This window comes from Centruroides sculpturatus, unplaced genomic scaffold (genome assembly GCF_000671375.1).
Source record: "Centruroides sculpturatus isolate CEXI.00-Female unplaced genomic scaffold, Cexi_2.0 scaffold262, whole genome shotgun sequence".
NCBI classification, from domain to species: domain Eukaryota; kingdom Metazoa; phylum Arthropoda; class Arachnida; order Scorpiones; family Buthidae; genus Centruroides; species Centruroides sculpturatus.
This window is the reverse complement of record NW_019384536.1, coordinates 289576-317452: the sequence shown is the minus strand read 5'-3', so window position 1 is coordinate 317452 and position 27877 is coordinate 289576. Positions and strand designations below refer to the sequence as shown.

Sequence of the window (27877 nt, the reverse complement as noted above, 5' to 3'; positions counted from 1 at the left end):
TCTGTACAGAAATTTTTTAAGTTCTTCGTTTTCAGAATCACTATTTTCCAATTCTACATGGATTTCCTTGTTCTGCCAGTTCTTGAAGGTCGTCATTGGTAGGAGTCTCACCAGCAACCTGTGGTAACTCCTCAATATCCTATTCGTCTACATCTCCTAGTCCTGCTATATTGATTAGGTTGAGTTTGATCAACCTAACAATACAGCGATAGGCTCTTCTCGTTGAGAATTCTTGGGGTACGTTCGTAAAGTCAAACGAGTTAAACGCATTAGTAACGAATCGTTCGAAAAGTAGTAGTCTCGCCCAGTGCGCATGCTCTGCGGTGATGACGTTTCGAACGAAACTCTAACGAAGTTCACGAAGGAAAGAGTTAGTTTACTTCGTTAAGAAAATGGTTGCTGGCGATATCGATGTTTCTAAATCTACTCGAGTGTTTAAATTGTGAATTAGAAGGTGAAATGGTAGAAATAACTGTCCATCCGAAGCAATCTAAGAAAAATATTTCGGATAAGGCTGCACTAGCAACATTCATATCTTCGATTTTAGAAACATCCATTTAGTTATAAACGAATCATTCGAAAAGTCTAACGAAGTAAGAATAACGATGACGTCATTCTCGTTTAACTCGTTCGACTTTACGAACGTACCCTTGGATACCTTCAGCCATAACTTCTTCCACACTTCATTTGTGCATTTATCAGTTAATTCTTGCCAAGTGAAGCTGATATTGCCTATGGCATCCATGATATTATATATTTTCCAAAATTGCACCAAACAAACATAGATTTAAAGAAAGTACACCTTTTTGCCACTTTTTTTTGACTGGTTCATGTTTGTAAATAATTGTATTATGTACAAATCAATAAAATGCTGCAATAATTTAAATCAACATAAATTTTGAGCTTTTTTTAGGCTTTGAGCAGATGGCATTATATCGAATCAGCTTTAAGCGGGGTCTTACTGTATTTATAATCTTATTTTGAAAGGCATCTATTTGAAAGATTCCAGTTAAAATTTTTTAAGTTTTCCTAAAATGCATATAGCTTTGAATATTTGATTTTAAACTAAAGTGACAAATCTTTAAATGTTTTATGCAATTGAGTCCAGTATTCAGAGGACCCTTCACCCCCATAGTATGGCTAGTCCTTAAAATAATCATTTTTGTGTCCAGATAGCCATTTTTTGCCTTTTTTTAATGTTCATATGAAAAGAACAAAACAATTTCTTTTCACAAAGATATTTAGTATCTTGCCTTCCAAATATCAAAAGAATTTTGCATCATATTTTATGCAAGAAGTGTCATTAAAAGTATTAGGTCTGATAGACCTGATAAGAAAAAATAGAATGTTCCTAAGTTTCCTAAAACAGCTTTCATTTTTCAACCATATTTTACCAATATTATTACAAATTATAGTTTAACAAACTTGTTATGTTATAATCAGTGCTGCTGTTTTTAAAGTAATTTCACTCTCTAAGGGTAATGTTTAGGATAGTCTTATATTTAGGGTAAATCTAGGGTAAAACTGCCCTATGATCTTATGCTATTACCCATCGCACCACAAGTTTCTCCAGAAAAAGTTTTTGCCTAACACTGTTCTATTTTCTCCTATAACTAGAGGTTTTTAGGATATGACAACAGAAGCTAAAGAAATAAAGCAGATTGGTACTTGATACACGGATATACACTGTATATTACACCCAAGTAGGATTTTGCTTTTCTCAACCTACATGCCATTGGGCCATTAGAATACTACAGTACAGGTATAACTTTTGAATGACATAAAAACTTTTTACGTCATTCATCAGCACATCTCACTTTGTGACAGAACCACATGTGACACAAACTTTGCCTGCAAGCGAACCATTTTCATGGCACCAGGCAGCCAACCACTCCATATAATCTGATTTTAATTTAGTATTATATAACACTGACATTGCCGGTATTAAAAAAATATTGTTTCATTTGAACCTTCAAAAAGAATGTTAAAACACAAATATATATGTAAATAAATGAATTTTTAAAACATCATTTATGTATTAAATATGTTTGGAATCAAGTGAATGGCTTATTTAATTTTCTATCTTCAACTAAGATACACAACACATGTTAAAACTGAATTAATTAAAATTCGGTTAAATAATTAATTGTATTCATTACTTATGGATATATTTTATGATTATTTAAAGGCTGGATGAAATTTTTATCATTTGTCAAATTGGGATTACCAAACTAAAACATCAATTATCTCCATATCAAATGTAAATTAATACCTGTGATAAAGTCTAAAAATCCTAAGACATTTTAGTTATTAAGATTTTTAAAAACAAGGAATTAAGATCAGATAAATTCAGCAATATTAGTCTTCTTTTAGGTGGTTAGATAAATAATGAATTAAGAATTGTTCTGAATATTATTTCATAATAATAGTACAGGGATCTGCGTCATAGAATTGTTTGTCTTATCTTTTTTTAATCTGAGCACAAGCTCGATGATGGTTGAGCTTGAGCTCGGGCTTGAAGAGTTTTCTCAATTTAGGATAATCTAGAGTAAAACAAAGGTGCCATCAGGGTAGTTCTATCAGAAGCAGGTGGCAGCACTGGTTATAATATTATAATCTCTTATGTATGCTGACTTTTTAATCAGCTTTTGGAAAACTTCATAGAATTCTTGGCAGAATTTGAATAAAAATCAAATTATTTACATTGTAGAAATATGATTTTTTAAATACAGTAAAATCGTCATGAACCAAAATTGCAAGTACGGTATTGAATATTTTTCTGATTTATAAATTATTCGGTTAAGCAGGGTCTTACTGTATTTAAAAATAATTTAGTATTAAGATATTTTTATTAAACATGTAAAACAATTAAACTGGACTGAATAAAATTGAAATAAAAACCTGTTAAGCATGTTAAGAAAAACCTGTTTAAACTGGAAACCTGCCAAATAAGAAAAATATTCAATACTGTACTTGCAATTTTGGTTCATGCAGATTTTACTGTATTTAAAAAATCATATTTCTACATATATCTCTGTTCTAAAGAATTTTTCCATTTAGACAGGTTTTCATTTTATTCAGGTTCCATGTTGGGCAGGTTTTACTGTAATCATATTTTTAACTTTGACATAAAATTGAAAATTTGGTGAAGTTTGTTAGTAAAGTATAGAATTTTTGTCATATCTCAAAATTGTTCTAGATAAAGTATAAAGTGAATTGGCCCAATGACTAAGGCAGTTAAGGTATCAGCATATTGCCCTGGGGAAATGGGATCAAATCTGGATTGGTTGAAAGACAGCAATTTTTGGTCACTTCATCTGGTCACCCCATTGTGTACCTAGTCAAAATCACAATAGGCTTGAAAAAAGACCTTCAGCACCTACAGGGTGGAAAGAGTTAAAAAAAAAAAAAAAAGAATAATTGATAAAGAATCAGTAATTTGCATGTCCTTATTTCCAAATATATAATCAATCAATGGTGACTATAATTGGAATCATTGCTGATATGACCCTTGCTAAATTTATAATTATGAATATCTTATTTCATATAAATAAATATATTAGATATTAGTTGATTTGATATTTTTATTTTTGGAAATTGCTGATAACTAATGATTTTATGAAATATTAAAAAAAAATTGATAATGTTAAAAATGATTATTTGTAAGTAGGTACACTGTCTGAAAGATTAAAGTAGTTTATATGATATATAATTGATATTTTTAATAAATTGAATATTAAACTCAGCTTCTTTTAAAACATTTAATAAAACATTTAACACCTTATAACGCTGAGAATATTTATTAAATCACAAATGTTTTCAGCCTAATGGAATAGGCCATCATCAGGTGACAGGCTATCGAACAAATTTGAAAATTTGTGTTAAAACGGAACTTTCGAACATTACAAATTCAAAATTAAAATGTAAAATAAATTAACCAATCAATATACAAAATAACTATAATAAATAGATTGAAGCCATATTAATATAAATAATAAAATAAGGCGATATAAAACTAAAAACAAAAATAAACCTAAAAGATTAAATGCACAAAAAGGATTAAATTCATAAAAATATATATATCAAAAAGCATCACATTAAAAACAGCAGACAGGAACTAAGAATTTGTGTGTTTTAACTTTTCTTTTACAAAGAACTTCCATGCCGAAGCAAAACCATCAGCATCCCTTGCATTGATACAGCCGTCCCTTAATTTACTCTTATAAATTTCAATTTTTTCATGTTGCAAAGCCAACGATGGGGACCGCAACGTCTTGAGAATAGATGCTTCATTCCATTTAACTACTTAAGTCTCCGCTTGTGCCATACTTGACAAAACCGTGGTACAATGTCCTTTACTAATGTCATATCTGTGTTCTTTAAGCCTAATAGCCAAATTCCATCTAGTGACTCCAATATAGTCCTTCATAATTCCTAGCTGTTGGTTTTCAAAGGGAATTTTATACATGCCCGCCGTTTCTTCTTTCTTAAGCTTGTCCTTATCGTTTCTAAGAATACTGTATAAATTAGGACCTCTTTTGTAAACAATTTTGGAGCGTTTTCTGTCTGAAACTTGCTTCATGATGTCCCTGAAGTTTTTATTATACGTAAATTTGGTGATCTTAAATTGATCTGTTCCGGTTCTTAACCTCTTGCCTCTTTCATAACTTTTTATTAGCCCTTCAATTGTACTTTTGCGGTAACCCAAATTTGAAGCTACTTCCTTAATTCTGTCAATCTCTTTAATCCTGTCCAATACATTCTAATTCGAATGACCAGCATGAATACAAAATGTCAGCATTTCGTGCACTCATTAGGAGAGCGTTTATTTATTGCCCCAATGTATTGCCTCAATCTATTTATTATAGTTATTTTGTATAGAGATTGGTTAATTTATTTTTCGTTTTAATTTTGAATTTGTAATGTTCGAAAGTTCCATTTTAACAGTTTTCAAATTTGTTCAATAGCCTGTCACCTGATGATGGCCTATGTCATTAGGCTGGAAACGTTTGCAATTTAATAAATATTCTCAGCATTATAAGGTGTTAAATGTTTTATTAAATGATATTTTTAATGTTTATATTATTATTATAATTGTTGTTATTTCCCATTCTGTAATTTACAACACTGAACTTTAGATTAAAATTAGAATTTAAAAATAAATGACTTTTTCTTCTTTTAAGTAGTATGAAATGTAGTAATAATCTTGGTGTTGGAAAACTGTTTGACTTATTACACAAAGGACATTTCACACGGGTTATAAAGATACAATTCTATCTCACTCAGAAAAATTGTCCTTCTTCATCCTTAGTCAATCTCCCTTTTCTTACCACCAGATTTCTTGCATCTGATCATCTCCATAACAATGGAAAAATAAAATATAAATTTTTTGAATTGCCCATCCTCTCCCCAAACTCCCAATCCATGTGCACGTGAAGAGTGGAAACAGAAACATAAGTTTCTCCATATAAAAAATAACAATGTTGGAAGAGGCAACAGAGAGAGAGAGATTTTGAGAATGATAGAGAAAAGGAGAAATGACATGATTGGCCACCTAATTCGACACTCAGAATGGATGAATGTTTTATTGGAAGGAAAGATGGTTTAATTTTAAAGGTTTTTGTTGGTGTTATTTTAAAAAAATAATGAGAAATTAAACAATAACTTAATGCCTGGCATTTTGCAAAACACTTTAAATGAGAAAAAAATATTTAACAGCATATATTTTTAATAAATATTATTGTCACTCTTAAAAAGGCTCTTGTGTTCTCTAGATATACTTATTTTTTATATATTTGTTATTTGTTAACTTATCTTGTTAACTGGTTATCAAAATAACAAATTAACAAGTGATATTTCTTATCTTAAGAATATAGGATATTCAAAATGCTCTGTTTTTTCAATAATTTTACCAAAATGCCAAATTTTATTAATTTATTATAATCAAAAGAAAAACAACTGCTTGGCTAAGTCGTTAGTATTTAATATAATTTTTTTTTTATGTAGCTTGAAATAAGATCAGTTTTATAAATAAACAATAAAGATAAGTTAATTGAAACAACATAAAAATAAAGAATTTTAAGTTCCTTGTTCTTTATAATACCATTATAATTCTATTACTATTGCTATTAATTAGAGATAAATATATTTTTGTAATTAAAAATTTTATGTAATAGTAGGCATAAAATTTAGCCAATATTATTATTCCAGTAAATAAAAATTTTTATTTATTATTATTTCAATAAAAGAAATAATGAATTAGATAACAATAGAAAAATAGTGTAATCAGAATAACAGCAAAGTTATGAGCTAATTTGTTTATTAGAAGAATGTGATATAAATGAAGGAGAATATATTTTAATATTTCAAACGGATATATCAGTATTATGAAAAAAATAGATATGCTATCTTCATTATTATTCATAAACAGATAAGTAATATCACATAATAGATAAATATTATCTTCCAAGTGGATTTAAGTTCAGTGATGTTTACATTGAACAGTAATTTTTTCAGAAGTTAATTTGATTTGTTAATTAATTTGAATAAAAAAACTAAATGATACATTTGTTATTTTAAATTATATGAATTAATAATAGATAATAACTTTTCTTTCTGAAAAATTTTAAAGTTTTTTGGGTAGTTATAAAAAAAATGTATTATGCAATAATGTTTTGTTGAATAGAATGCAAAATATTTTGTAAATATTGGTTATCTTGTCATTAGAAAGTTTAGATTTAAAAATTTATAACATTCAGAGTGGATCATATTTTAATGCATTCAAGAGATATCAAAATATGAAAAATATTTAGTTTTCATTGCACTATGATTCTATTATAATTTAATAAAAAGTTACTATCATATCTTGATCTCAAATCAAATTTTAATGTTATCTGTTTGAAAAGGAAAACTCCAATTTGAAAGTTATAGAGTCCATTGAATCTTCATTTATTCTCTGATGTATTTAGTTTAAAAAATAAGTTGTTCTTGTTGGGATTGTTTTAGATATGACATCATCAATTATCACAATTCTTATGCAAGTGCAATTCTTATATTCTTAATTGTGTCATGTGCATTTCAATGCACATGTGCACAATGCATATCATGTTTCACAATGCTTATGCATTTGATGATATTCACAAATCTTATTTTTTAGAAATAAACTGCAAAAAATAAATGAGTGTCCCAAAAAAAATTAAACTTTCTTAAAATTGGAACACATCAGGAATAAAACATCAATTTTATATGATTTCAATATGACTACAACTTTGTACTTTAGCTTTGTAACTTGTCAAATTTCTAATAGATACAAACTATAAATTGTTTTATTCTCATTTTTTTGAGATTAGACATAATTATACTAAAGTTTGATAACTTAAATAACACCTTTTAATACTTTTTTGATACAATTTTAATTTATTTAAAGGAATATTTTTTACTTCTTTTTATAAGTTTCTGTCAGGTTTAACAGGAAGACCCTTTCTTGTTAAACCTGATGCAGACTTATAAAAAGATGTCAAAAACATTTGTTTAAATAAATTAAAGTCATGCTGAAAAAGTATTTAAGGTGCTGTTTAAGCTAAATTCATTTCAGCTTAGAGAGGTGCCCCTTTTTTTTTCTAAAATTTGATAATAAATATATTAGTTTGGTACCTCAATAATATATAAACAAACTATTTTCATTTTTTATATTCTTTAAATTCTTTGATATTCTTTAAAATATTTGCTCTACTGTATTGTCTATCTTATGTATTTAATGCTACATGAAGAAAATAGCATTGAAATTGTATGTAATATTATATATTATTAAAAAGTACAGTAAATATCTGTTTGCAAATACTGCAGTTATAGGATATATGAAGGGACAATATTCCTCTTATGTTTTCATTTCCTATATCTGTGTATAAGTTGTATTTATTGCTTGTCCACAATAAACATAAAAATTGTTTTATTAGAAAAAATTACAACAGACTCCTTAAATCTGATCTAATAAGAGTTTTATTTAAATTTATTTGGGTTTGAAGTGTAAATTTGTTGACTTTTAGGGGAAATCGGTTAATTCCACATCAGTGATGGTCTAGGGTCCGTTCATGGGTGAGTAGTGGCAGCAGAGACAAAGATGACAAGTGTGTAATAGTAAATCATTTATTGAAACTTAAGATAACTTACATAAGATCAATCTTAATTCAGTCTTGAGACATGAAATAGTTGCGAGGCTCATTCAGAGATAAAGTTCCTTTCAGAGGATATTGAGCTCTAGGTGAAGGATGGCTGAAGGCCCCAGGGCTATGACTGTTTGGTGTTTGGTGGGAACTTAGAAGACGCAGGCACAAGTTGGTGACTTGGGGTATTCATAAGATATCTTCAATCACCATGTGGTGGGATGCGGATCCTAGTTGCAGCACACAATTAATGAAAAACTCCCTCTTGACATTAAATTCCGGGGTTGTTATATGTTTTTTGACCCTCTCCCTTTGCTTTTTTTATTGGTCATTCGTCCCTTCTTCTTCTTCCCGATTGTCATTCTCGTGTCTTCAGGCAAAAACTGAGACCTATTCAGGTCATGAGAAAGGTCTGCATCTGGGAGCTCCCCCGAACCCTCCGTGGGCTCTGACCGGGAGGTGTAGATGGAGCTTAAAAACCTGCACTCGTATTTTACTCCATTATTGTCTTTTCTTGGATGTTTTAGAACTTAAACAATTTAACATGTTCTTTCGGTTATTAACCCCCCGTTTTCTTGATTTTCTTAACTCCTGTATGAGCATCCTGTCAAAGCTCCCTCTCTCTCCCAGTTGACATTCCCCTGTGTTGTTCATCTTCTCATCTTATTTATTTTGATATAAATATGTAGTTTTCCCTCCTGTCTCTGTTTCCTCATTAACACGATCTCTTGGTCCAATTTGACAACTGAAATCTTCCATCTTAGGAATTAATTGTAATTTTGACACAATTTTAGAACTTCTTGGAAGCATAATACAAAATTAGCAGGAAATCAGTCTCATAAAAATTAAAAACTGCAATGATGTCAATCATTATATGAACAACTTTGTCCAAGATTACATGATTCAGAATATCATAGATTATTTGAGGGATTTATGTTATAGTTGTGAAATGAATCTATGATTACAGTATTGCATATGTTTGTATGACAAATATGAGTATTTTTCAATTTTTTGTGTTGCTAATTTTTGATATGTGTTGTTTGACATTAACTTGAGTTCTTATCTTTGAAAATAAAATAGATTTTTATAAAAATCCTATTCTGACAATAAGGAAAATCTTTATAATAATTATATCAAACCAAACTAATCTATTTAATATTTAATAGTTTTAAAATATTTTTCTTGTGATGTACGTAATAGATAAGTATATTATATCTTTCCTTAAATACACAATAGATGTTAACATCAATACCCCTTTAAGTTAGTGATTAGAACAATTGTAGATATACTGTAAATATATAAATTATATCTAACTATAAACAATTTGCTTTCCACTTTTGCTTTTGCCAGCCAAAAAAAAATTTTTTTTTAATAATAGACTCCTGAAATTCTGCATGTCACAAAAGATACGGCTTTTAATTAATACTGTACCAGACGAAATATCCAGCTTCCAGAAATTGGTGGGCTGTAATACAGTTGTAGTTTGTCGTGTGGCCACTTTGTTGTATTTTCTTTGGTGTATGCATTGTATGATGTGTTCCAATTCTCAACATTGCCAGTTCCAGCATAACTGCTAGCATACAGTGTGTTAAAAATATTTTCATTCTTCACTTTTTATCATTTATTTAAGTATATATTTAGTTTTATATTATTTAAGTATATAAATTTTTAACTGGATAGAAAACCATTAAACCTGACATTTCTTGAGTGCAGCATCAAAATTTTAAGTAGGATTGGACTTAAATAACAATATTACTCATTATTAGCATTTACAGTTTTTTTTTATAAAATTCATCTCTATCCTCAAAATAAAGTTTTGTCATTTTATAATAATTAAAAATATAAAAGGTTTTTAATAATATCATATCAGATGGTGTCACATGCAGTTTTAAATGTTGCCAGGAAAGTTAAGCAACTCGTTGCTGGATTTTATTGATATGATGTCATTCATATCTTTTTGCTTTGTTTAACATTGTGTTCATTAAAATTGTATTGCACTGAAATAGAGAGACAATTTAGAAAATTGTAAGAAATAAAAAACAAATCTTCAAATTCTGAACACAAATTTTTGCCATAAAATTCAAAAATTTTATTTAAAATGTTTTGTAGATCTGGATCATTTCTTTAGTAAAACAAGCCAAAATTTTTTTCAAACTCCAAAGAACAAAAAGTATTTAGAGCAGGTAGTAAGGAATATTTATTAGTTATATTATGAATAGTATAAGAATTTGTGTAAGATTGAATAAAGCTATTTTCAAACCTTTTTTTTTTTATTTTTAGTTTTAAATATAAGAGAAACATTGAATTTTGATTATGTTACTATTATAATGGAATGCTTTTTGTATTATTTGGCATTAAAGTGGGGACATTGATCTCAAAAACCTTTCAAATAAAGTAATTTTTGAACTTCTGATGAAAATGTGTATTTAAAACCTAAGGTGGTCAATATGAAATAGTTATATTTCCTTACTTAGGAAAACACATATTAATATGGAATACAAAGCCAAAAGTTTCAATTTAAGATATAATTTGTTCAATTCTCATAACAAAATTGAATATTCTATTACATTTAAAATTATTATTTTAAAAATGGTTATTTTTTAGAGTAAAGTTAGTTTCATTTTCTGTTATTCTTTTATGCATTGTATAGAATTCAAACTTGTACAACATAAATTTTATATTATTTTACAAAAGTGAATGAAAAATTAAAAACAGTTATTTATATGAATTTATGGATTTTAACAATATTTTAAATTAATATAAAAATGTTTTACTTTATAGTTAAAATTTGAATCTAAAAATTTTAATCTGACATCATAGTTTAAGTTAGTTTATTTATTAATATGTTTGCTTGTTAATCAGTTTAAACTTTGATATTAGTTTAAATTTTTTAGATTTCTATTTTATCTAAGAATGCAGTGCAATTTTCAAAATAGAAATTAAATTCTATTTTGAAAATTGATATAATTGAAAATGAAACAAGAAAATTTAATGATTAAGCAATAATTGAGTGACAGATTTTATTTTTACTCTTTCTGCCCTGTGAACAATAAGAGGGCCTCTGTTCCATATCCATTATGGGTTCAATCAGATCTACAGTGGGAACATATTGGTGGTGAGGACAGGGTTTGACATACACAGGACAGAATACCCCAAAAAACTTGATTCTGGATTATTTAACGGTAGGCTGGTGTTTTAACTGCCTTGGTCATCCAATCATCAGCAGATATTGTTAATAAACTAATTGCATTCAAAATGTTAATTACCAGTATCTCTATTATATAAAATAAATGTATTTTGGTAGGAATATGAAAAAGTTTGGTTTCAAAAATTCTTTGTTATTAGATAAACATAAATAAGAATGAATTGTTTTGAACATTAAGTTTTGTTAGAGTAGCAGTTCCAACCTTTTTTGACTTGCATATGCCTTGGCAGCTCATTTTTGCTAAGTTTTATTTTGTGTGTTCGTTAAACAGTGGTGCTTTGGTCAATATACAGCACTGTTCAGTTACATGTAAATTTTTTTTTAAATCAAAAAATGTTGCAGGAAGGAAGTAGATAAATATAATAAAAATATAATTCTGTTTTTATTTAAAACTAAGTATTGATTGCCATGACATTGCCAAAGGCGTCAATGCAGAATCCAAATATTCTTATAGTACATCTGCCATTATTAATTTTTTTGTGCACCCCTAAATCACCAAGCATGTACCCCCAGTTGGAAATCACTGTGTTAGATGTGCAGGTATACCTCGTCTCTTACGTTGGTAATTGGTTCCAGGAGAGGCGACGTAATTTACTTGTCTCTGAATCTACTTGTCACTAGGCTAAACCATAAATTACCATTCCCAGTTCTGTATTTTATTTATTAATGCATTTTTAATAATATATGGTTAATAAGGATCTATTTTAAGCTTACAAACAAATAAATTTTAGTTTTTAATATAGTACAGAAAAAAAGTAATCTAAATTTATGAATGCAGGAACTGTAAATACAGTACATACTTGTAAATGTATATATTTTAATATGATTTTATGTGCTTTAAATGCTTTTCTAGTGATATTACGACTTCAATATTTGTGGCGGACAGACATAAAGTTGAATAAAATGACAACTTGATTTTTATTTTTCCATATACTTTTTTGACAAACGACGTATAATCGGGAACAACATAAGTCGAGGTATACCTGTATTAGGATGAATTAAGTATTATATTTCAATAGCTTATGGTTATGTTACTTGACATGTTACTGAAATATCACAGTTAGACTCAAATGTTGTGTATTCATTTTTTTTGCTTTGGGTACTTCTACTTTACAAACTGTTTTCGATAATATTACTGTATTAGTAATATTTTGTTTATAAATCACATCACCAACCAATAACAAGGAAATTGAAAAATTTTTTACTGTAACTAACATTTTCTTCTGTTTATAACATACATTTGTTTTTGCTGGTTATTGGTGTTGGTGGTGTGATTTATTTACATATTAAGCCAGTATTTTGACAATTGGTATTTTATTTGTATTTACATTTGAAAGATATAATAGCTTTAGACATTAATAATTAAATATTTTTGTTACACATCATTATGAATGATAAATAGCATATTTATCTTTAGGTTTCACTTATGAAAAATAATAAAACACTAATTTATGTGTACATTTTTAAATAGTGGAATAGTTAATCTAAAATTCTTTAAAACTAGAATTTAGTTTATCTTTTTATTTATTATTATCAGTGTTTAAATATGATTGATTAATATAAAAATAATATAAAATTCAAATACATAAATGAGTATGGACTTGAACTGTTAAATTCCAGTTATTTAATTTATTTCTAATATTCATAATATCTATTTTTTGTCTTATAATAATTGATTTTAATAAGTTTAATAATATTTTTTTTCAACAGATTTAAATAAATTGTGAAAAAAAAACATTTAAAATGGGTAAGTAGAACAATTTTTTTTTTTGTTTTTTTTAATTGAGAAATATTCCAATCAATATTATTACCTATTTAATGAAAATCAAATCTTGTTTTCAAGAGGTTTTTAATTGGGAAAAAGCACTTTAGTTCTTATTTAAATTCAATGGCATTATGTTATATAATGGAATATAAATGCAGCAACCAAAACCAAAAACCAGCAGAAAAAGTAGCAGAGCTAATATTTTTATTTGGGTTAAATAGGCATTGTCAGACTAAATGACTCTGCAGTTGTTAAAACAATGGGAGGTTGCTGTGCAAGTGTTAAGAGGGGAGGTGACTTAAGAAAGAGAGGGAAAGGGAGAGGATAGAAAGTTTACAGTTCATAGAATGTCTTCCACACAGGAGGAGAAATCCACATTTCAAAAGTTAATGGTGGTATTTTTTTCAGGGCAGCCATGTAAGCCTGCTCTAAATATCTGAAATGTGGATTCCTACCCCATGTGGAAGACATTCTATGAACTGTAAACTTTCTATCTTCTCCTCCTCCCTTCTTTCTTACGTCTCCTCTTCCCTTGACACTTGTATAGCAATTCTCTGTTGTTTTAACAGCTGCAGGGTCATTTAGCCTGATGATGCCCATTTAACACAGGTGAAAACATTAGCTCTGTTACTATTTCTGTTGGTTTTTGGTTTCAGTTACTGCATTTATCAAGTTTATCCAGTTTTGAGTGGTTGTTTTATAATGGATTATATTCTTTTATCCAGAACAAATTCATAAATTTAACTTCCTTTATGAACAAAATTACAAAGTTATATGAAACTTTAAAAGTATTATTCCTTATGCCTGACAGATTTTTATTTTCTTGCTTTTTATATTTAATGTGTTAAATATAAAATCTTATGTGTTTTATAAAAATCTTTCATTTTTAGCTTTTTGAATATATATTTTGTTGATATATTCATAAGCAAGTTTCAAATAGATATTAAAGTAAAATTTTTCTATTACAGCTTCCCAATATCTGTTAGTGTAGATATTGCCATCATATTCTACACTAATGTTTGTACATAAAATTTTTTTTATATCAATGCTGTTAGAATTTAATTTCCAAATGATTTAATACTGTTTGTCTATAGAAAAGTCAATGCAATCATTTTCACATTTTACTAAAACATGTGGAATTGATTATTTTATTGATTAGTGAAATCTAATGTGTTGAAGTTAATAAGAAGCTACTATGGAGAATATCAAAACTCCATTGCTGTTGAAATGAACCTTATTGATAATAAATTGCTAAAATAAATACTTGTGATAATATATTGTAGGATTAAATTTTTAAAAAGATATTTTAAAATTTCTGTTCTTAAAGTAATTTTTGCAAAATATATGGACTCTTGCTAATTCAGTATTTCGTTCACAGAGTTGTGCCAGATTACTGAGTGTATAGGCTTAAAGCCTGTCTAAAGATAATGAATGTTGTAACCTGTTACTCTTTAGAACTGATTCTTTTTAGATTCAGGCAGACAAATAATACATACACTAACATTTACTGTACATAGCTGAAATAAAATTTGAGTAAACAGTTAAATAGGATGTGTGACATGACTAACATTTTTATGGGAACAGAGTACACAGATAATCACACATATGCCAGATAATTGAGAGGCCAGCCAGATTATAAAAGATCGGATTAGCAAGAATGTACTGTATTATTACATAAGATGTAAAAATCCTTGAATAAATGGAAAAAAAAACCTTAAGCTTAACTATAATAATTTCATATTATATTTCAGACTGTAATCCACCACCACCTCCTGAACTTTTAACTGATAATAATGAACTAGTTCCTGACAAAATAGGGGAAACAGTATTTAGCAAACATTGGCTTTTCCAATCTTTGATATCTGTTATGCAGGTATGTAAAAATTATTTTCTTATCAGTTAATTATTATATTATTACTTGATAAAACAGTGAAGTAATTTTAATAAAATTATTAAATTACTGAGCATTGCACTCATTATATTTGACTTTTGTATAATTTATTACAATAGGTATATTTTATAATAGGTAAATGTTTGGTGTTTTATATTTTGATTTTTGATCTTGTATAAGTCATTCTTCTTCTTCTTTAGGTGTCTTCTCCTGTCAGGAGGTTGACAACCATTTCATGCCACCATGATCTATCTTGTGCTTCTCTTGAGCACTCTTGATACATTAAGTATGTCCATTTCCTGATGTTTTTGAACCGTTTCATTCTTGGCCTACCCCTACCTCTTTGTCCTTCAATCATTCCCTCCAGTAATAGTTTTTGTAGGCTTTGGTGTCACAGTATGCCCCAGATAACTCACTTTTCTTTTCCTTACTACTTCTAGTAAGGTTCTTTTCTGATTTGCAATTGCCAGGATATCTTTATTTGTTCTTCTTGCCTTCCAAGAAACTCTCAGCATTCTTTGAATCATCCACATTTCAAATGCCTTTAATTTCTTTTCATTATTTGCATTTGTTGTTCAACTCTCTGCTCTGTAAAGCAGGGTCCACCAAATAAGTCATTATGCAAATATAAATAACAAATCAAAAATATAAATGTAGAGAAGGTGGTATTATGGAACCCCAATTACATTTTAGTGAATTGTAAACAAGATATCATAACTACATCCACAGTTTTTGTGCAAAAAGTACTGGTAACTATTAAACTAAATGTTCCTAATTGGATGTTTTGCTAGTGTAACTATAAGTATGGTTTTTGAAGGCTTTTCTACAAAAAGTCAGAAAGTAGGCTTAGAGAAAATCGGGGGTAATATGGAACCTTACTGTATATTTTCAAAAAATGCTTTAATGTAGCCAAAAACAAATAGGAAAGTACAAAAAATGTTAAATAATTACAAAATTATTTACTCCAATGTATTTTATTGCAAAAATGCTTTTATAATAGAAAAATATGACCTCCATCAACAATATATATTCCAGCAGCTCTTTTTCGATATTCTCAGGAAGAATTGGCTTTTTCACAAATTGCTCCGGATGAATGTCTGCTTGCAAAGAGAGAGTTTGTAGGAGTTGAGTTCCATATTACTGTAAAAGCACCAATGGGGTCCGTATTTCATGCATCGCCATCTTGAATTAACTTATGTCTGTCAAGACCAAAATTTAAAAAACATGAACATCACACAGATTAATATGCACCCCTAAGTCTCTGGAACGGAATACATGCACCAGTTAACCTACAACTACACGATTTATATTTTAAAAATAATTAAATTCACTTAGCATTCAAAACTTACGAATTTTGAAAAAAACAAATTTGCTGATTAAATACAAACAACCGTTAACTGAAGTAAAATGGGTTTTCCCCTTGCTATAGATGTTTGCCTAGTTCAGTTCAGTCACAATCCACTACAGTTTGTCTTTATTATCAGTTTGAAATGGGGTAGTTCCATAATACCCGCAGTGTTCCATAATACCATCTTTTCCTCTATAGTAGAGAATCCTGCTCTTATGGTCAAAGGACTGCTCATTTCTTTATTTAGGATGAATAATTTTTAACACTATCCTTGTCATAAGGTTTACTACATTATGAATAAATTGGTGTTAAATGTCAGGTATTATTACAATGGTGATCTAATTTTAATTCAAATTTTCATTATTAGTATTTCTAATTATGTAGAAATTGAACAAAATTGTTTAGAGACAATGAAAGACAGACAAAACAACTGAAATATTTTTTTTTAACTTTAACATGTTTTGTTATTTTATGATGATGTTATACAGTCAAGTCTGCATAAGTCGTCATAGGTATAACTAGACACCGTCAGTTAAGTAGTCAGTTTTCTCTGGTTCTGGCCAACTTACATAGGCATTAATGTTAAAAATCTCTGGTTTACTCACACCATTTAACTTGTCACCACTGGATAAATCAATATACTTTTTCTGACCCACACTTGTTTAGACATAGGATAAGTCAACTCCACTCCTGAAAAAAATGAGTTCACACCACACAGTTTAACGTCATAGCAGAATCCAATTTTGCATTTTCTCACCTTTCATTTATGTGTCATTTGCAGAAAGTGTTTCACATTTCTGTTAGACATGAGTATCCAAAACCTAACAACAATTACACTGAAGGAAAAATATGAACTTGTATCTGAATTTGAATGTAATAAAAACTTTACAAGCCAAATTTGCAAAGCAAGAAAACCTTCCAAGAACAACATTGATGGAAATTTTGAAGAAAAAAGAGGAAATTAAGAAATTTTTTCTTGGGTCTTTGTCACGGCTGTCTTGAAAATGCCAGAGAAAGTCGTTGTACAAAGATGTCATAATGCTCTGGTACATTGGCTAAAGCAAATTCGTTCATCGAATCTTCCTGTTTCAGGGCCAATACTGAAACAAAAAGCAATGGAAATCACTGAGTACTTGGAGTAGAAACCAACTTTAGTGCCTGTGATGAATGGTCAGAGAGATATATTGCATGTATACTGTATAAAGCACTATTGTATTTTCCTAATTGTAGTTTTGTGGTTTTTTTTAACTTTGTTTTAGTCATCATATCAGATAACTCAACACATTTCCATTTCTCCTTGGGAAAGTGGAAATGTGCTGAGTCAACTGTATTTTTATTTGCTTTTAATGTAAAACATTGGATGCATTGCCTAATAAAGTGGCTTTATTACAGCTAGATTAGCATGTCCATTTCACTTGAAACAGACTGTCAATAGTTTGATACAGCTTGTCCAACTATACTAAAGCCACTCACTTTATCAGGAAATGTGTCCATTGTCTGTACTTATTTAAATAAAGAAAAAATAAAGATTTTTTTTTATACCAAACATTAATTTATATAGCTTAGTACAGGATAAAGATTTGCAGTTTCTGAACAGTATAAAGGAAACTTTTTATAATAAAATTAAAATGATTAATAATACCTTTTAATTTTATTATAAAAGGTTTCTTTTATTTAATCATCATTTTAAAGGATTTACATTTATTTTTACACAAATATACACAGCTGTTTAGATTTTTTTTTTAATTTTATTTTATATATTTCTTTTTAATCAGTCTTTATATAAATTTGATTTACTTTCACTTTTACAAAGCTTATGAACACAAAGTGAATTCATCCAGTGGTCACTAACAATTTAAGAAATAGTCAAAGAACTGAGGAAGGTCAGAAGGCCTGAAATGCATTTTCCATTATAATAAAGTTGGAATAGCAAAATTTATGCTTATAACTAAAGGATAAGAAAATTATTACTACATAAGTTATTACATTATTATAATTATTACTGTTATAGTAATCTATAACAGTAATAATTATAATAGTGTAACTTATAACCATGTATTTTGAAATAAGGTTGTGTTCTAGACAACTATTGTATATAAAAACAGAATTTGAACAGAAATGAATATATTTATGACATAAAATAGAAGAAAGTAAACATTTCAAAATTGTACAGTAACTGAGTATAAGTTACTCTGAGTAAAACTACAAACATTTAAACTAAAACTGCTCAAATATGCAGTCATTCTGCTAGTCAAATATATTACAAGAAACTTGGAGAAAAACATTTTTAAAATTTTAATCTCATCTTTATTTACTTGACAAACAAGAAATAAAGTTTTAGAATATCTTTAAAATTAATTCTAGAAAAAATATCGCTAATATTCATGAATAAATTTTAAAACATTTTACTATAAGGTCTAAGAATAAAATGTAATATTTAAATTTTACATTGATGCTTATATTCTAAATATTTTTTCAATTTTAATTCTTGTGTTACAAAGCAATTCGCACTAAAGCATTGGTCAATAAGATTTATTAATAAAACTGAACTAATTTACATGATAATTCCAAAACATCCCATATCCAAAATCAATCTAACAGAGGTTATTTCGAATGAATTTAAATCTCATTCTCTGATGTGACTCTAATTTTAATATTTAAATTTCATTGAAAGATTTAAAATGTAGTCATTTCAGTTATTAGTAGTGATTGTTCTGTGAACTTAAAACTAATTATTTTAAAGTTTGAATAAGTGTTCTTATATATAAATAAGACATAAATGCTTATTTGTTTATATGAGAATAAATGATGATAACAAATTTTAAATGTTTTTCTTTAAGACATCTGTTACTTTTTAATTGTGTAATTGCTTTTTTAATATCTATTCATTGTGTGTATTTTTATTATTTAATTCAAAATTAAACTGTTAAAATTACTATAAATTTTATTTTCAAGGCTGTAGAGAAAGAAAATAAAACTGAAAATGATGTTTTGGAATTAGACTCTGAACTAGAAGAGAAAATTTGCATGCTATGGGATATGTCTTCCAATAAAGTAAGAGAAATTATTATATACAGTATATATATTTATGTAATTATTTTACATGAGAAGAAAAGACTACACATTTTGAACGTTGTGCGATTGTTGTGTAAATGTTGGTCAAAACAAGCAATAGTTTTACTTTTATCTATTGTCCATGTTCTGTTTTATCAATAATTAAAGTGATTATTATAATGTTTCCTTAAATTATTATGAATGTATTTACACTATAAATTCTTTTTATTATTATTTCATTAGGAGCTACAAATTATTCATTTTATAAATTGTTATTTTATCTGCAATGCAACCACTAATTTTGATTTAATGTTTCAATTTATTTTTTTGTTATTAGTTATTTTAAGACAGATAAATATACAACATTACAATATATTCACTTCTGATTTATTTACATAATGTTGACAGACATTATTACCCTTAGAATGGACCCTACAAAAACATCCTGCTAATTATGAACTTTATAGTTTGCTTTGCCATTTGATAAATAGCAAATATATTTTTTAAATTTGTCTGTTAATTGATATTGGAATTTTACAGTTTGTTGAAAAAAGAATTGTGCAATTTAAATATCATCAAGTAATATGAAAATTAGCAGATACTCTAGAATCAAACAGCAGAGTTAAAAAGAACATTTTACCAGATGTTTGCTGTAGGAGAAACAAAAACATTATTTCAGTGTAAAAAATAAAACAAATATGTGTATTACGAACATATAGTAACTTTTTGTCAACCTATATAATAAATAATAGTAAACTATAATAATAATAATAATTAAGTAATAAATAATAATAATAAACATTATTCAGCAAATTAAAAGTATGCTATACTCGTGAAAATTGTAAAAAAATGTTTTATTAAAAATGACCAAAATGTTGAATTAAATTGTAAAATTGCAAAATTAAAGGTTTCAAGATGAAGATAAAAGTAGTAGTGAGCTGATCAATTCATAACTACTTGTAAAATTACACATAATATTGAGATTCAAGTAAAATATATAAATATGTATATTTATATATTTTACTTGAATCTCAATATTATGTTTTTTGCAACAGATTATTTTGCAATAATTTGTAAAATATTTATCTACATATAAATAAATACATAAATACAAAACAACTTCTAATAACACTGCATTGAGTAATAACAATCCACGAAACCTTTTACAGGCACACCACCGCCTTGTCGGCCTACGTTACTGACCCTGAAATCCGAGCGGACTTCCAAAACACCAAAGTAATCAGACAGGCGTTTTGTATTGATCACATCCGTCACCTGGAGGCCTGGGAGATTTATAAAGCCAACATTGGGGGCACCTGCATCAACTTTAAAGGCGGAGAAACGATCGCGCAGGTGTGGAGGTACTTGTTCAAAGAATTCGAACTGGGACAAGCGGAGCGGTGAAACGCGCAATTATTTACATCTCAGGCATCATCGTTCCAATGGTCAAGAGGAGACACCGTTTAATCACCACCTGAAGCAGACCTCGATGGAGGTCGAAAACGTTTGTGAAGTTTGTTACGGAGAAAACACTGTTATAAAAAAAGGTTTCGTGGATTGTTACATAAATATTTTACAAATTGCAAAATTGTGGCTGAATTTAATGATGATAGCACATGGAATAATAAATTTTTAGAAAGTGAAATTATATATAGGAACTTTTAATTCATTAGTAGCCATTAGATATAAATATGATTGATATAATGATTGTTTGATAAAGTTATAAGTCAAATTTAGTTATTATTATTAATATGCATCTAAATTATATAAATTGCTTAGTTTTAGTAATTACAAAATTCAAATTATCAATAAATTTTTTTTATTTTTATATTATAAAATAATATTCTATATCAGTGTTCTATATGATACAATTCAAAACTGACAACACTGTTGCATTGAATCAACCTTTTTAGACTGAATATTAATTATATTTTATCTAGCAAGTTAATATGAAAATTGTTTTGAACAAGCACAGACAAATTGAAGAACCTTTTATAAGGAACACAAAAAGTAGTATATTCACCTAAGAACTTTATAAGTTCATTAGGTAAAAAATGTTATGAAATATATTCTGATTTAAAGGATAAAAATTGATTTAAAAATTTTAAATAGAGTGGTTATAATTAAACATGAGCTGTATAAAAAACTATTGGATTAAATCCAACCAAATTTGATGTGAACTCTTTCTTGACCATGAGATTTTGATTTTGCAAATTAAAAGTTTAGTTTAAAAATTGTCCATTGGAGGAAATTTGTTACTAATGTCACTGCAATATGCATATTAGATATATTGTCAATACAGAAAAATTGAGGCTAACACCCCTGCAAATTGCAATGATTTTATTGCAATTTAATGGGATGATTACAGATTCCATGAGTTGTAATTCTTCCTAGGTTACAATGCCACATGTGGTAATTTTACACATGTCAAATTGCATATATGGATCAGACTAACAGTTCTACTGTATGTTTCCTTCATCTATCAGATCAGCTAATGATTCATTCATGAAGTACTGATGCAATAAACTTTGCACATTGATGCCAATGTGAAGGGTTGCTCTATCTTGCATAGTATTCATAGTATAGATGGTGGTTATAATTAGTATCCAAACAATTTCATTGCTGAGGTGCAGGGATGACAAAGATTTGAAGCATGTCCCATATTTAATAGCATTGACAGAACATATCACTGTCCCAGATGCTGTATTTTCTCAAAAAAATATAATCCAATGTTGAACAAAGCCATGAACCTGTGAGTTTTGGTTGATATGAGGAAATTTATTGATAAATGTGTCTGTTTTCTTCAGACCAAATACAGCCTTTGTGAGTATTTGCCACTCCATTCAAATAAAATTTGTCTTCATCAGTCCTTAGAATTTGCCAAGGCCATGAATCATCAATCATCATTAGAACTATGAATGGCATGGTAAATGATTTTCAGTGACCATAATCACCAGGAAGAAATTTGTAACTGAGATATCCTGTAGGAGTAACATTGCAATATTCACTGAAGAATTTTCTATACTAAGGTAGGGCAAATCCAGTTGCCATGATATCAGATGCACACTATAGCTGCCTTGAGAATGCTCCATTTGTTGCTCCATTAAGTTGTTCCAGGCAGTTGGAACTTATTTGTTCTCACAGTTTGCGAATTCTTCCTGGTTTCACTTGAGTGCAGCACTAGTATTGCTGCTTCTTTGATACTAAAGTTTAACAAGTGATGTGTGGTGAGGTAATATTAACACCATGACTTGTTACTAATCCATAATGAACCCACTTTGCTATCCTATATAAACTCTAAAGGTGATCCATGACCTAATATGCAAATGTCATGACATTAGTGCCAAATTCCTTTCTATCAGAAAATTTTGGAACAAACTTTTCATTTGGAAATCAAAATCTCATGGAAAGGAAAGAATGTACACCAATTTTGGCTGCATTTGGTTCAATAGTTCTTTCTACACAGAGCTCTAAACATCTGTTTAATTATAACTACCCTGTGTATACTGAAAATTTTTCTAAATTTTAATAAATCTTTAAAAATTTATGGATATTTATTTTACAAAAATGTTAAATTATTTAATAATCAGATTATTTTTAATACTGATTTTTAAAAATTGCTTAATTAATTTAAATGTTAACTTTTTAATTTATATATATAATTAAACACTGTTATGGAAGAGTAGTATCAAGAATAATAAAAAAAATTGTTAACATTGAAACTTTTTCTATCTGTTTAATAACTCCTCAGGCTTATCAATTCTCCAGCATAGGAAATCACCTATCTTAATCTTAGTGTAGTTCTTGCATTCCCTATATGAAGACATCTCCAATCTCCAAGACTATATATTTCATTTATAAATTTGTACTTAATTGTGCATCCCATTTGAAGGATTTGATGATTGAAATATTTATCTGAATGTTTTTTTATGAATGAACTTTAATTTTTTGGTGTATTATTTTTATAATTTTTACTGATTGTATTTTTATGTTCTGTAATATGTAAAGAATGCAAATTAAAACAAAACTATCAAGTAGGAGCTTTTTTTAGAACTTTTCTTAATCCAGAATAAATAAATAACAATTAAGCTTCTCATTTAATTGCCAATTTGCTTAATAACCTAATCTTAGGAACAGAACTTAGTTGTTAAGTGAGAAGTGGCTGCAAATGATTTTATAATGTTAGCTATCTTAAATAATACAGGTATTCCTCATGTAATATTGTAGTTATATTCCAAAAAACGTGCCATGTTATGTGAATCTGTGCTATACGAAACAAAGGACGAGTGCAAAACAGGGCTGGGTTCCGAAAGTTAACAACAGTATGCCATTCTTTTCTGTTACTAGGAAAAATATGTTTATTAAAGCAATCAATAATTAACAAACAATTAAAAATATTGTATGACATGTTAATATTAATTTTAGTTAAACGAGGGCATGTTCTTTTTACAAAGTATCATTGTCATCTCAGCTTTTTTGTTGATCTTGATTATAAATATCAGCAACATTTTCATTTTTTATCTTTATCATGAAAAATTTTTCATGGATGACGAAATAAAAATATGTTATTAATAAAAAATTTGTATCAGAGGGTCACATTTGTTCAGTCAAGTACTAAGCAATTATTTTCATTTTCCAAAATTTTTGAAAGAATACTGAATTTCCCAAGTTGGGAACAGTTCAATTACTGAGGCATCACTGTATTTTGTTCATAATTTTAACAAATGATTACTAATCTATGGCTAAGAAAAAGTTTAATAACACTTATCTAAACATATTTAAGTAAACTTTATTAAACACAAAGATAAATCTATAAAAACAAAACACAGTGACAGTCATTATGGCTAAAGTCTGAAAACAATGACAATGACACCTGGTTGATAGGAAAGCTAAGACAAGGAAGAAAAAATTGCACTATCAGTTTTCATTGAAGTAAATCTGATAAAAGGCACAAAACTAATTGAAAATTTCAATATTTTAAAATCTGTTGGCAAATTTGAGACAACGTGCATGTTCACTTGAATAACAAAAATATCAAATAACAGCGTTAGCACTTGAAAGTTGTGAAATTTTGTATCTAGGATTTCCCAAATTCTCAAATTGTGTTGTATGGGGATATTCCCCAATTTTCAAACCATGTTGTACAAGGGATACCTTACCTTGTACAACATTCAAATGTAAAGGATGGAAGGAAAGAAATGTAGAAAGGATAAAATAAAATGGAAAACACAGTAATTTTTATGAATTTCGGTAAAATATCATTAATATTAAAAACATTAATTACTTGTAAATTCAAAATAAATCAAAATAATAATGACAAAGTACAGTTTTTTCAGATATTTAAACATTATATTCTTATAAGAATTTATTTTTATTTACAGGATATTGCTCATTTTTTACTTGAAAATAAAGCAATTGAAATATTTTTGGAAATGATTAACATGACTGTTTCACCTCGGCTTGTAGTAAGTATTTTAAATTTGATAAGTTATATAAACTATATTTAATGCTTTTTGTTTAGAAATTAATTTTATTGAAATTATATTTTTATTACAATATATTCAAATAAAGATTTAAGGAATTATATCCTTGAATTTCATTGAAATATACTTTGTTGAAATACTTAGGTTGGATAAAAAGTAGTGGCAACACATTCATAGTTCCAAAACTGCTTTATTTTATAAGGAACAATAACTTCCATATATTACATATATTGTCCTGCTTTGTTGATTATCTTTTGCCTCATCTCTGCAGGCCTCGGAGTCGCTCACTTTTCTCACTTGTACTCACTTTTCTGAAGTATCCTCACTTTTCTCACTTTTCAGGTCATTTTCTCACTTTTCTCACTTTTTTGGTCATTTCCACGTGCTTAAAAATTAGGAAGATGTGGAACCAATCAAAAATAGTTTTAAAGCCAGACGATCTGCCGAATTATCGAACTATCAGACTAGATTTTTATGGAAAAAAATACTCCGCCCGAGCGGGACTCAAAATCGCAACTGCCGCTCAGTGTTGTTAAGTTATCGTCTGTATTTATACGTAACTAGGTAGTCAGTAAGGCTGTGTACACACTAGGCGTTTTTAAACACGCGTTTTAAAGAACCAAGAGTTCTACATAGGCGTACACACTTAAACGCGCGTTGATAGATTTTTGTTAAAACGCGTGTTTTGCGGGCGTCAGCCGAGCGCTTTGAGATATATGTGCTGCCATGTTACCGTACATTCGATCGCGCGTTTTGCGGGCGTCAGCCGAGCGCTTTGAGATATATGTGCTGCCATGTTACTGTACATTCGATCGCACGTTTTCGGGTAAAGTGGACGTACGTTGACCAAAATGGAGAACGATCATTTCGATACTGATCTATTTATTGATGAAATCTAAAAGAGACCAACCATTGTCAAATGATTTTATAGATATTTTAAAAGAATTAAAAAACTTGGGTTCATTTTGTCTTAGTTTTGGATACAACGTCGCAAACATTNGAAGTCTAAAAAATGCTAATCAATTAAATGTTTTTGACTTGTTCTTAAAATTAAAACAATTATAATACAGTGGGTGATCGGTTAACGAACATAATCCGTTCCAAGACTTTGTTCACTATCTGAATTGTTCGTTAACCAATTATCGATTTTACCATACGTTTTAATGGGAATTTAATTAATTCATTCTGGAGACACCCAAAAATGAAAAATATATACAGTAAAACCTGTCTATGGTGACCACCCACGGTTCCTTCAAAAAGTGGTCTTTTAGACAGGTGGTCGTCCAATACAGGTGGTGCTCTAATACCGTATTTTCATACATATTTTACTAAGCAAAACTCAAGGTGTATTTTATTCTTATCGGATAACTTGATTTACAGGAGTCGTCGTGATTTTATAAGATAGATTTAATACTAATATTTTAAAGATTAATAAAATAGTTGCATTTTCTTGAATATAATGCACACTTTCTTTTTTCCGACTTAATTGATTCGACTTGGTTGTTTTCGTTCGCTCCTCAGTTACATGTATTATGTCAGCGATATACATGCGCGTCGTATCTCTACATCACTTTGGTTTTGGTATTCGTTAGTTTAATCTTATTTTAACTTTAAAAATACTGTATTTTTTTAATATTTAATATTTTCTTAAGTACAATAACAAAAATTATTAATTAATAATAAAACGATTTTATTATTTTTTTCACATTATACAATTTCATTACATGCCACATTGTCATTGCGGAATCGAAAAAGGAAGGCTGCCTGTAAAACTGATTTTTGCATTAATGCGTTTATTGTTTTTTGAATATTTTGCCTACGAAAATTACTTGGATATTATTTTTTTTAAAATATCGTGGAAATAAGGTAGGTTGATACAGAAACTATTTATCACACATGTACTGTATATGAGTTTCAAAATAAATAAATAAATAAAAATAAAATTTATCAAACGATGAGATCAGCCAATTAATGGTATCGTGTACGATATTTTATACCCCCAAGGAAAATACTGTAGGTCTACTAATAAATTTCATTTTCCCACAGTTAAACTTTGCCGCTAATTGCTGTTGTGATAACTTTAACACGATCTTCTAACAACAGCACTTTGCATTTCTTTCGTTTTTTGGACAATTTCGAACAAACAAATGAATTTCCTTTATTGCTAGACTAATTCATTAACACCTGTACCTAATTTCAAGGGTGGGAGAAGGGGGAAACATTGTTGAACAATAGTTTAGACCAGATATATTTGCGGAAGTGGTCGCTTATTACAGTTGTTGTATGTTGTTTTGGACCAAAAATCAATGCCCGCGGTTGCGTTACACAGGTGGTTGTTTAATACAGGTAACTTATACGATGACTCTATGGATAAACTATTCCATGCCAGAAATTTTTGCCTGTTTTGACAGGTGCCCGTCAAATGCAGGTGGTCGCCTAGGCAGTTTTCACTGTACTTTTTTACTATGTTTATTTATACAGGTATACCTCGACTTACGTCGTTTCGAGTTACGTCGTTCCCGATTATACATCGTTTGTCAAAACCGTATATGGATAAATAAAAATCAAGTTTAAGTCATTTTATTTGACTTTACGTCTGTCCGCCACAAATATTGAAGTCATAATATCACTATAAAAACGTTTAAAGCACATAAAATCATATTAAAATATGTACGTTTACAAGTATGTACTGTATTTACAGTACATGCATTCGTAAATTTAGATTACGTTTTTCTGTACTATATTAAAAACTAAATTTATTTGTTCGTAAGCTTAAAATAGATCCTTATTAATAAATATATTATTAAAGATGCATTAATAAATAAAATACAGAACCGGAATTGGTAATTTGTGGTTTAGCCTAGTGACAAGTAGATTCGGAAACAAGTAAATTCGACTTACGTCGTTTTTCGACTTAAGTCGTTTTCCTGGAACCAATTACCGACGTAAGGCGAGGTATACCTGTATTT

The 27877-nt window shown here is 28.5% G+C and overlaps 1 protein-coding gene across 1 annotated transcript in view; it reads left to right on the top strand.

Annotated features, from left to right (window-relative positions):
- LOC111623261 (protein saal1-like) overlaps positions 1-27877 on the top strand; it is a 51120-nt gene that overhangs the window by 14613 nt on the left and 8630 nt on the right. The window contains exons 2-5 of the mRNA XM_023365785.1: positions 13078-13114; positions 14884-15005; positions 19327-19425; positions 24807-24890. Of these exons, the coding sequence (XP_023221553.1) occupies positions 13111-13114; positions 14884-15005; positions 19327-19425; positions 24807-24890 (309 nt within the window). The 5' untranslated portion in view covers positions 13078-13110. The remainder of the gene's footprint in view (positions 1-13077; positions 13115-14883; positions 15006-19326; positions 19426-24806; positions 24891-27877) is intronic.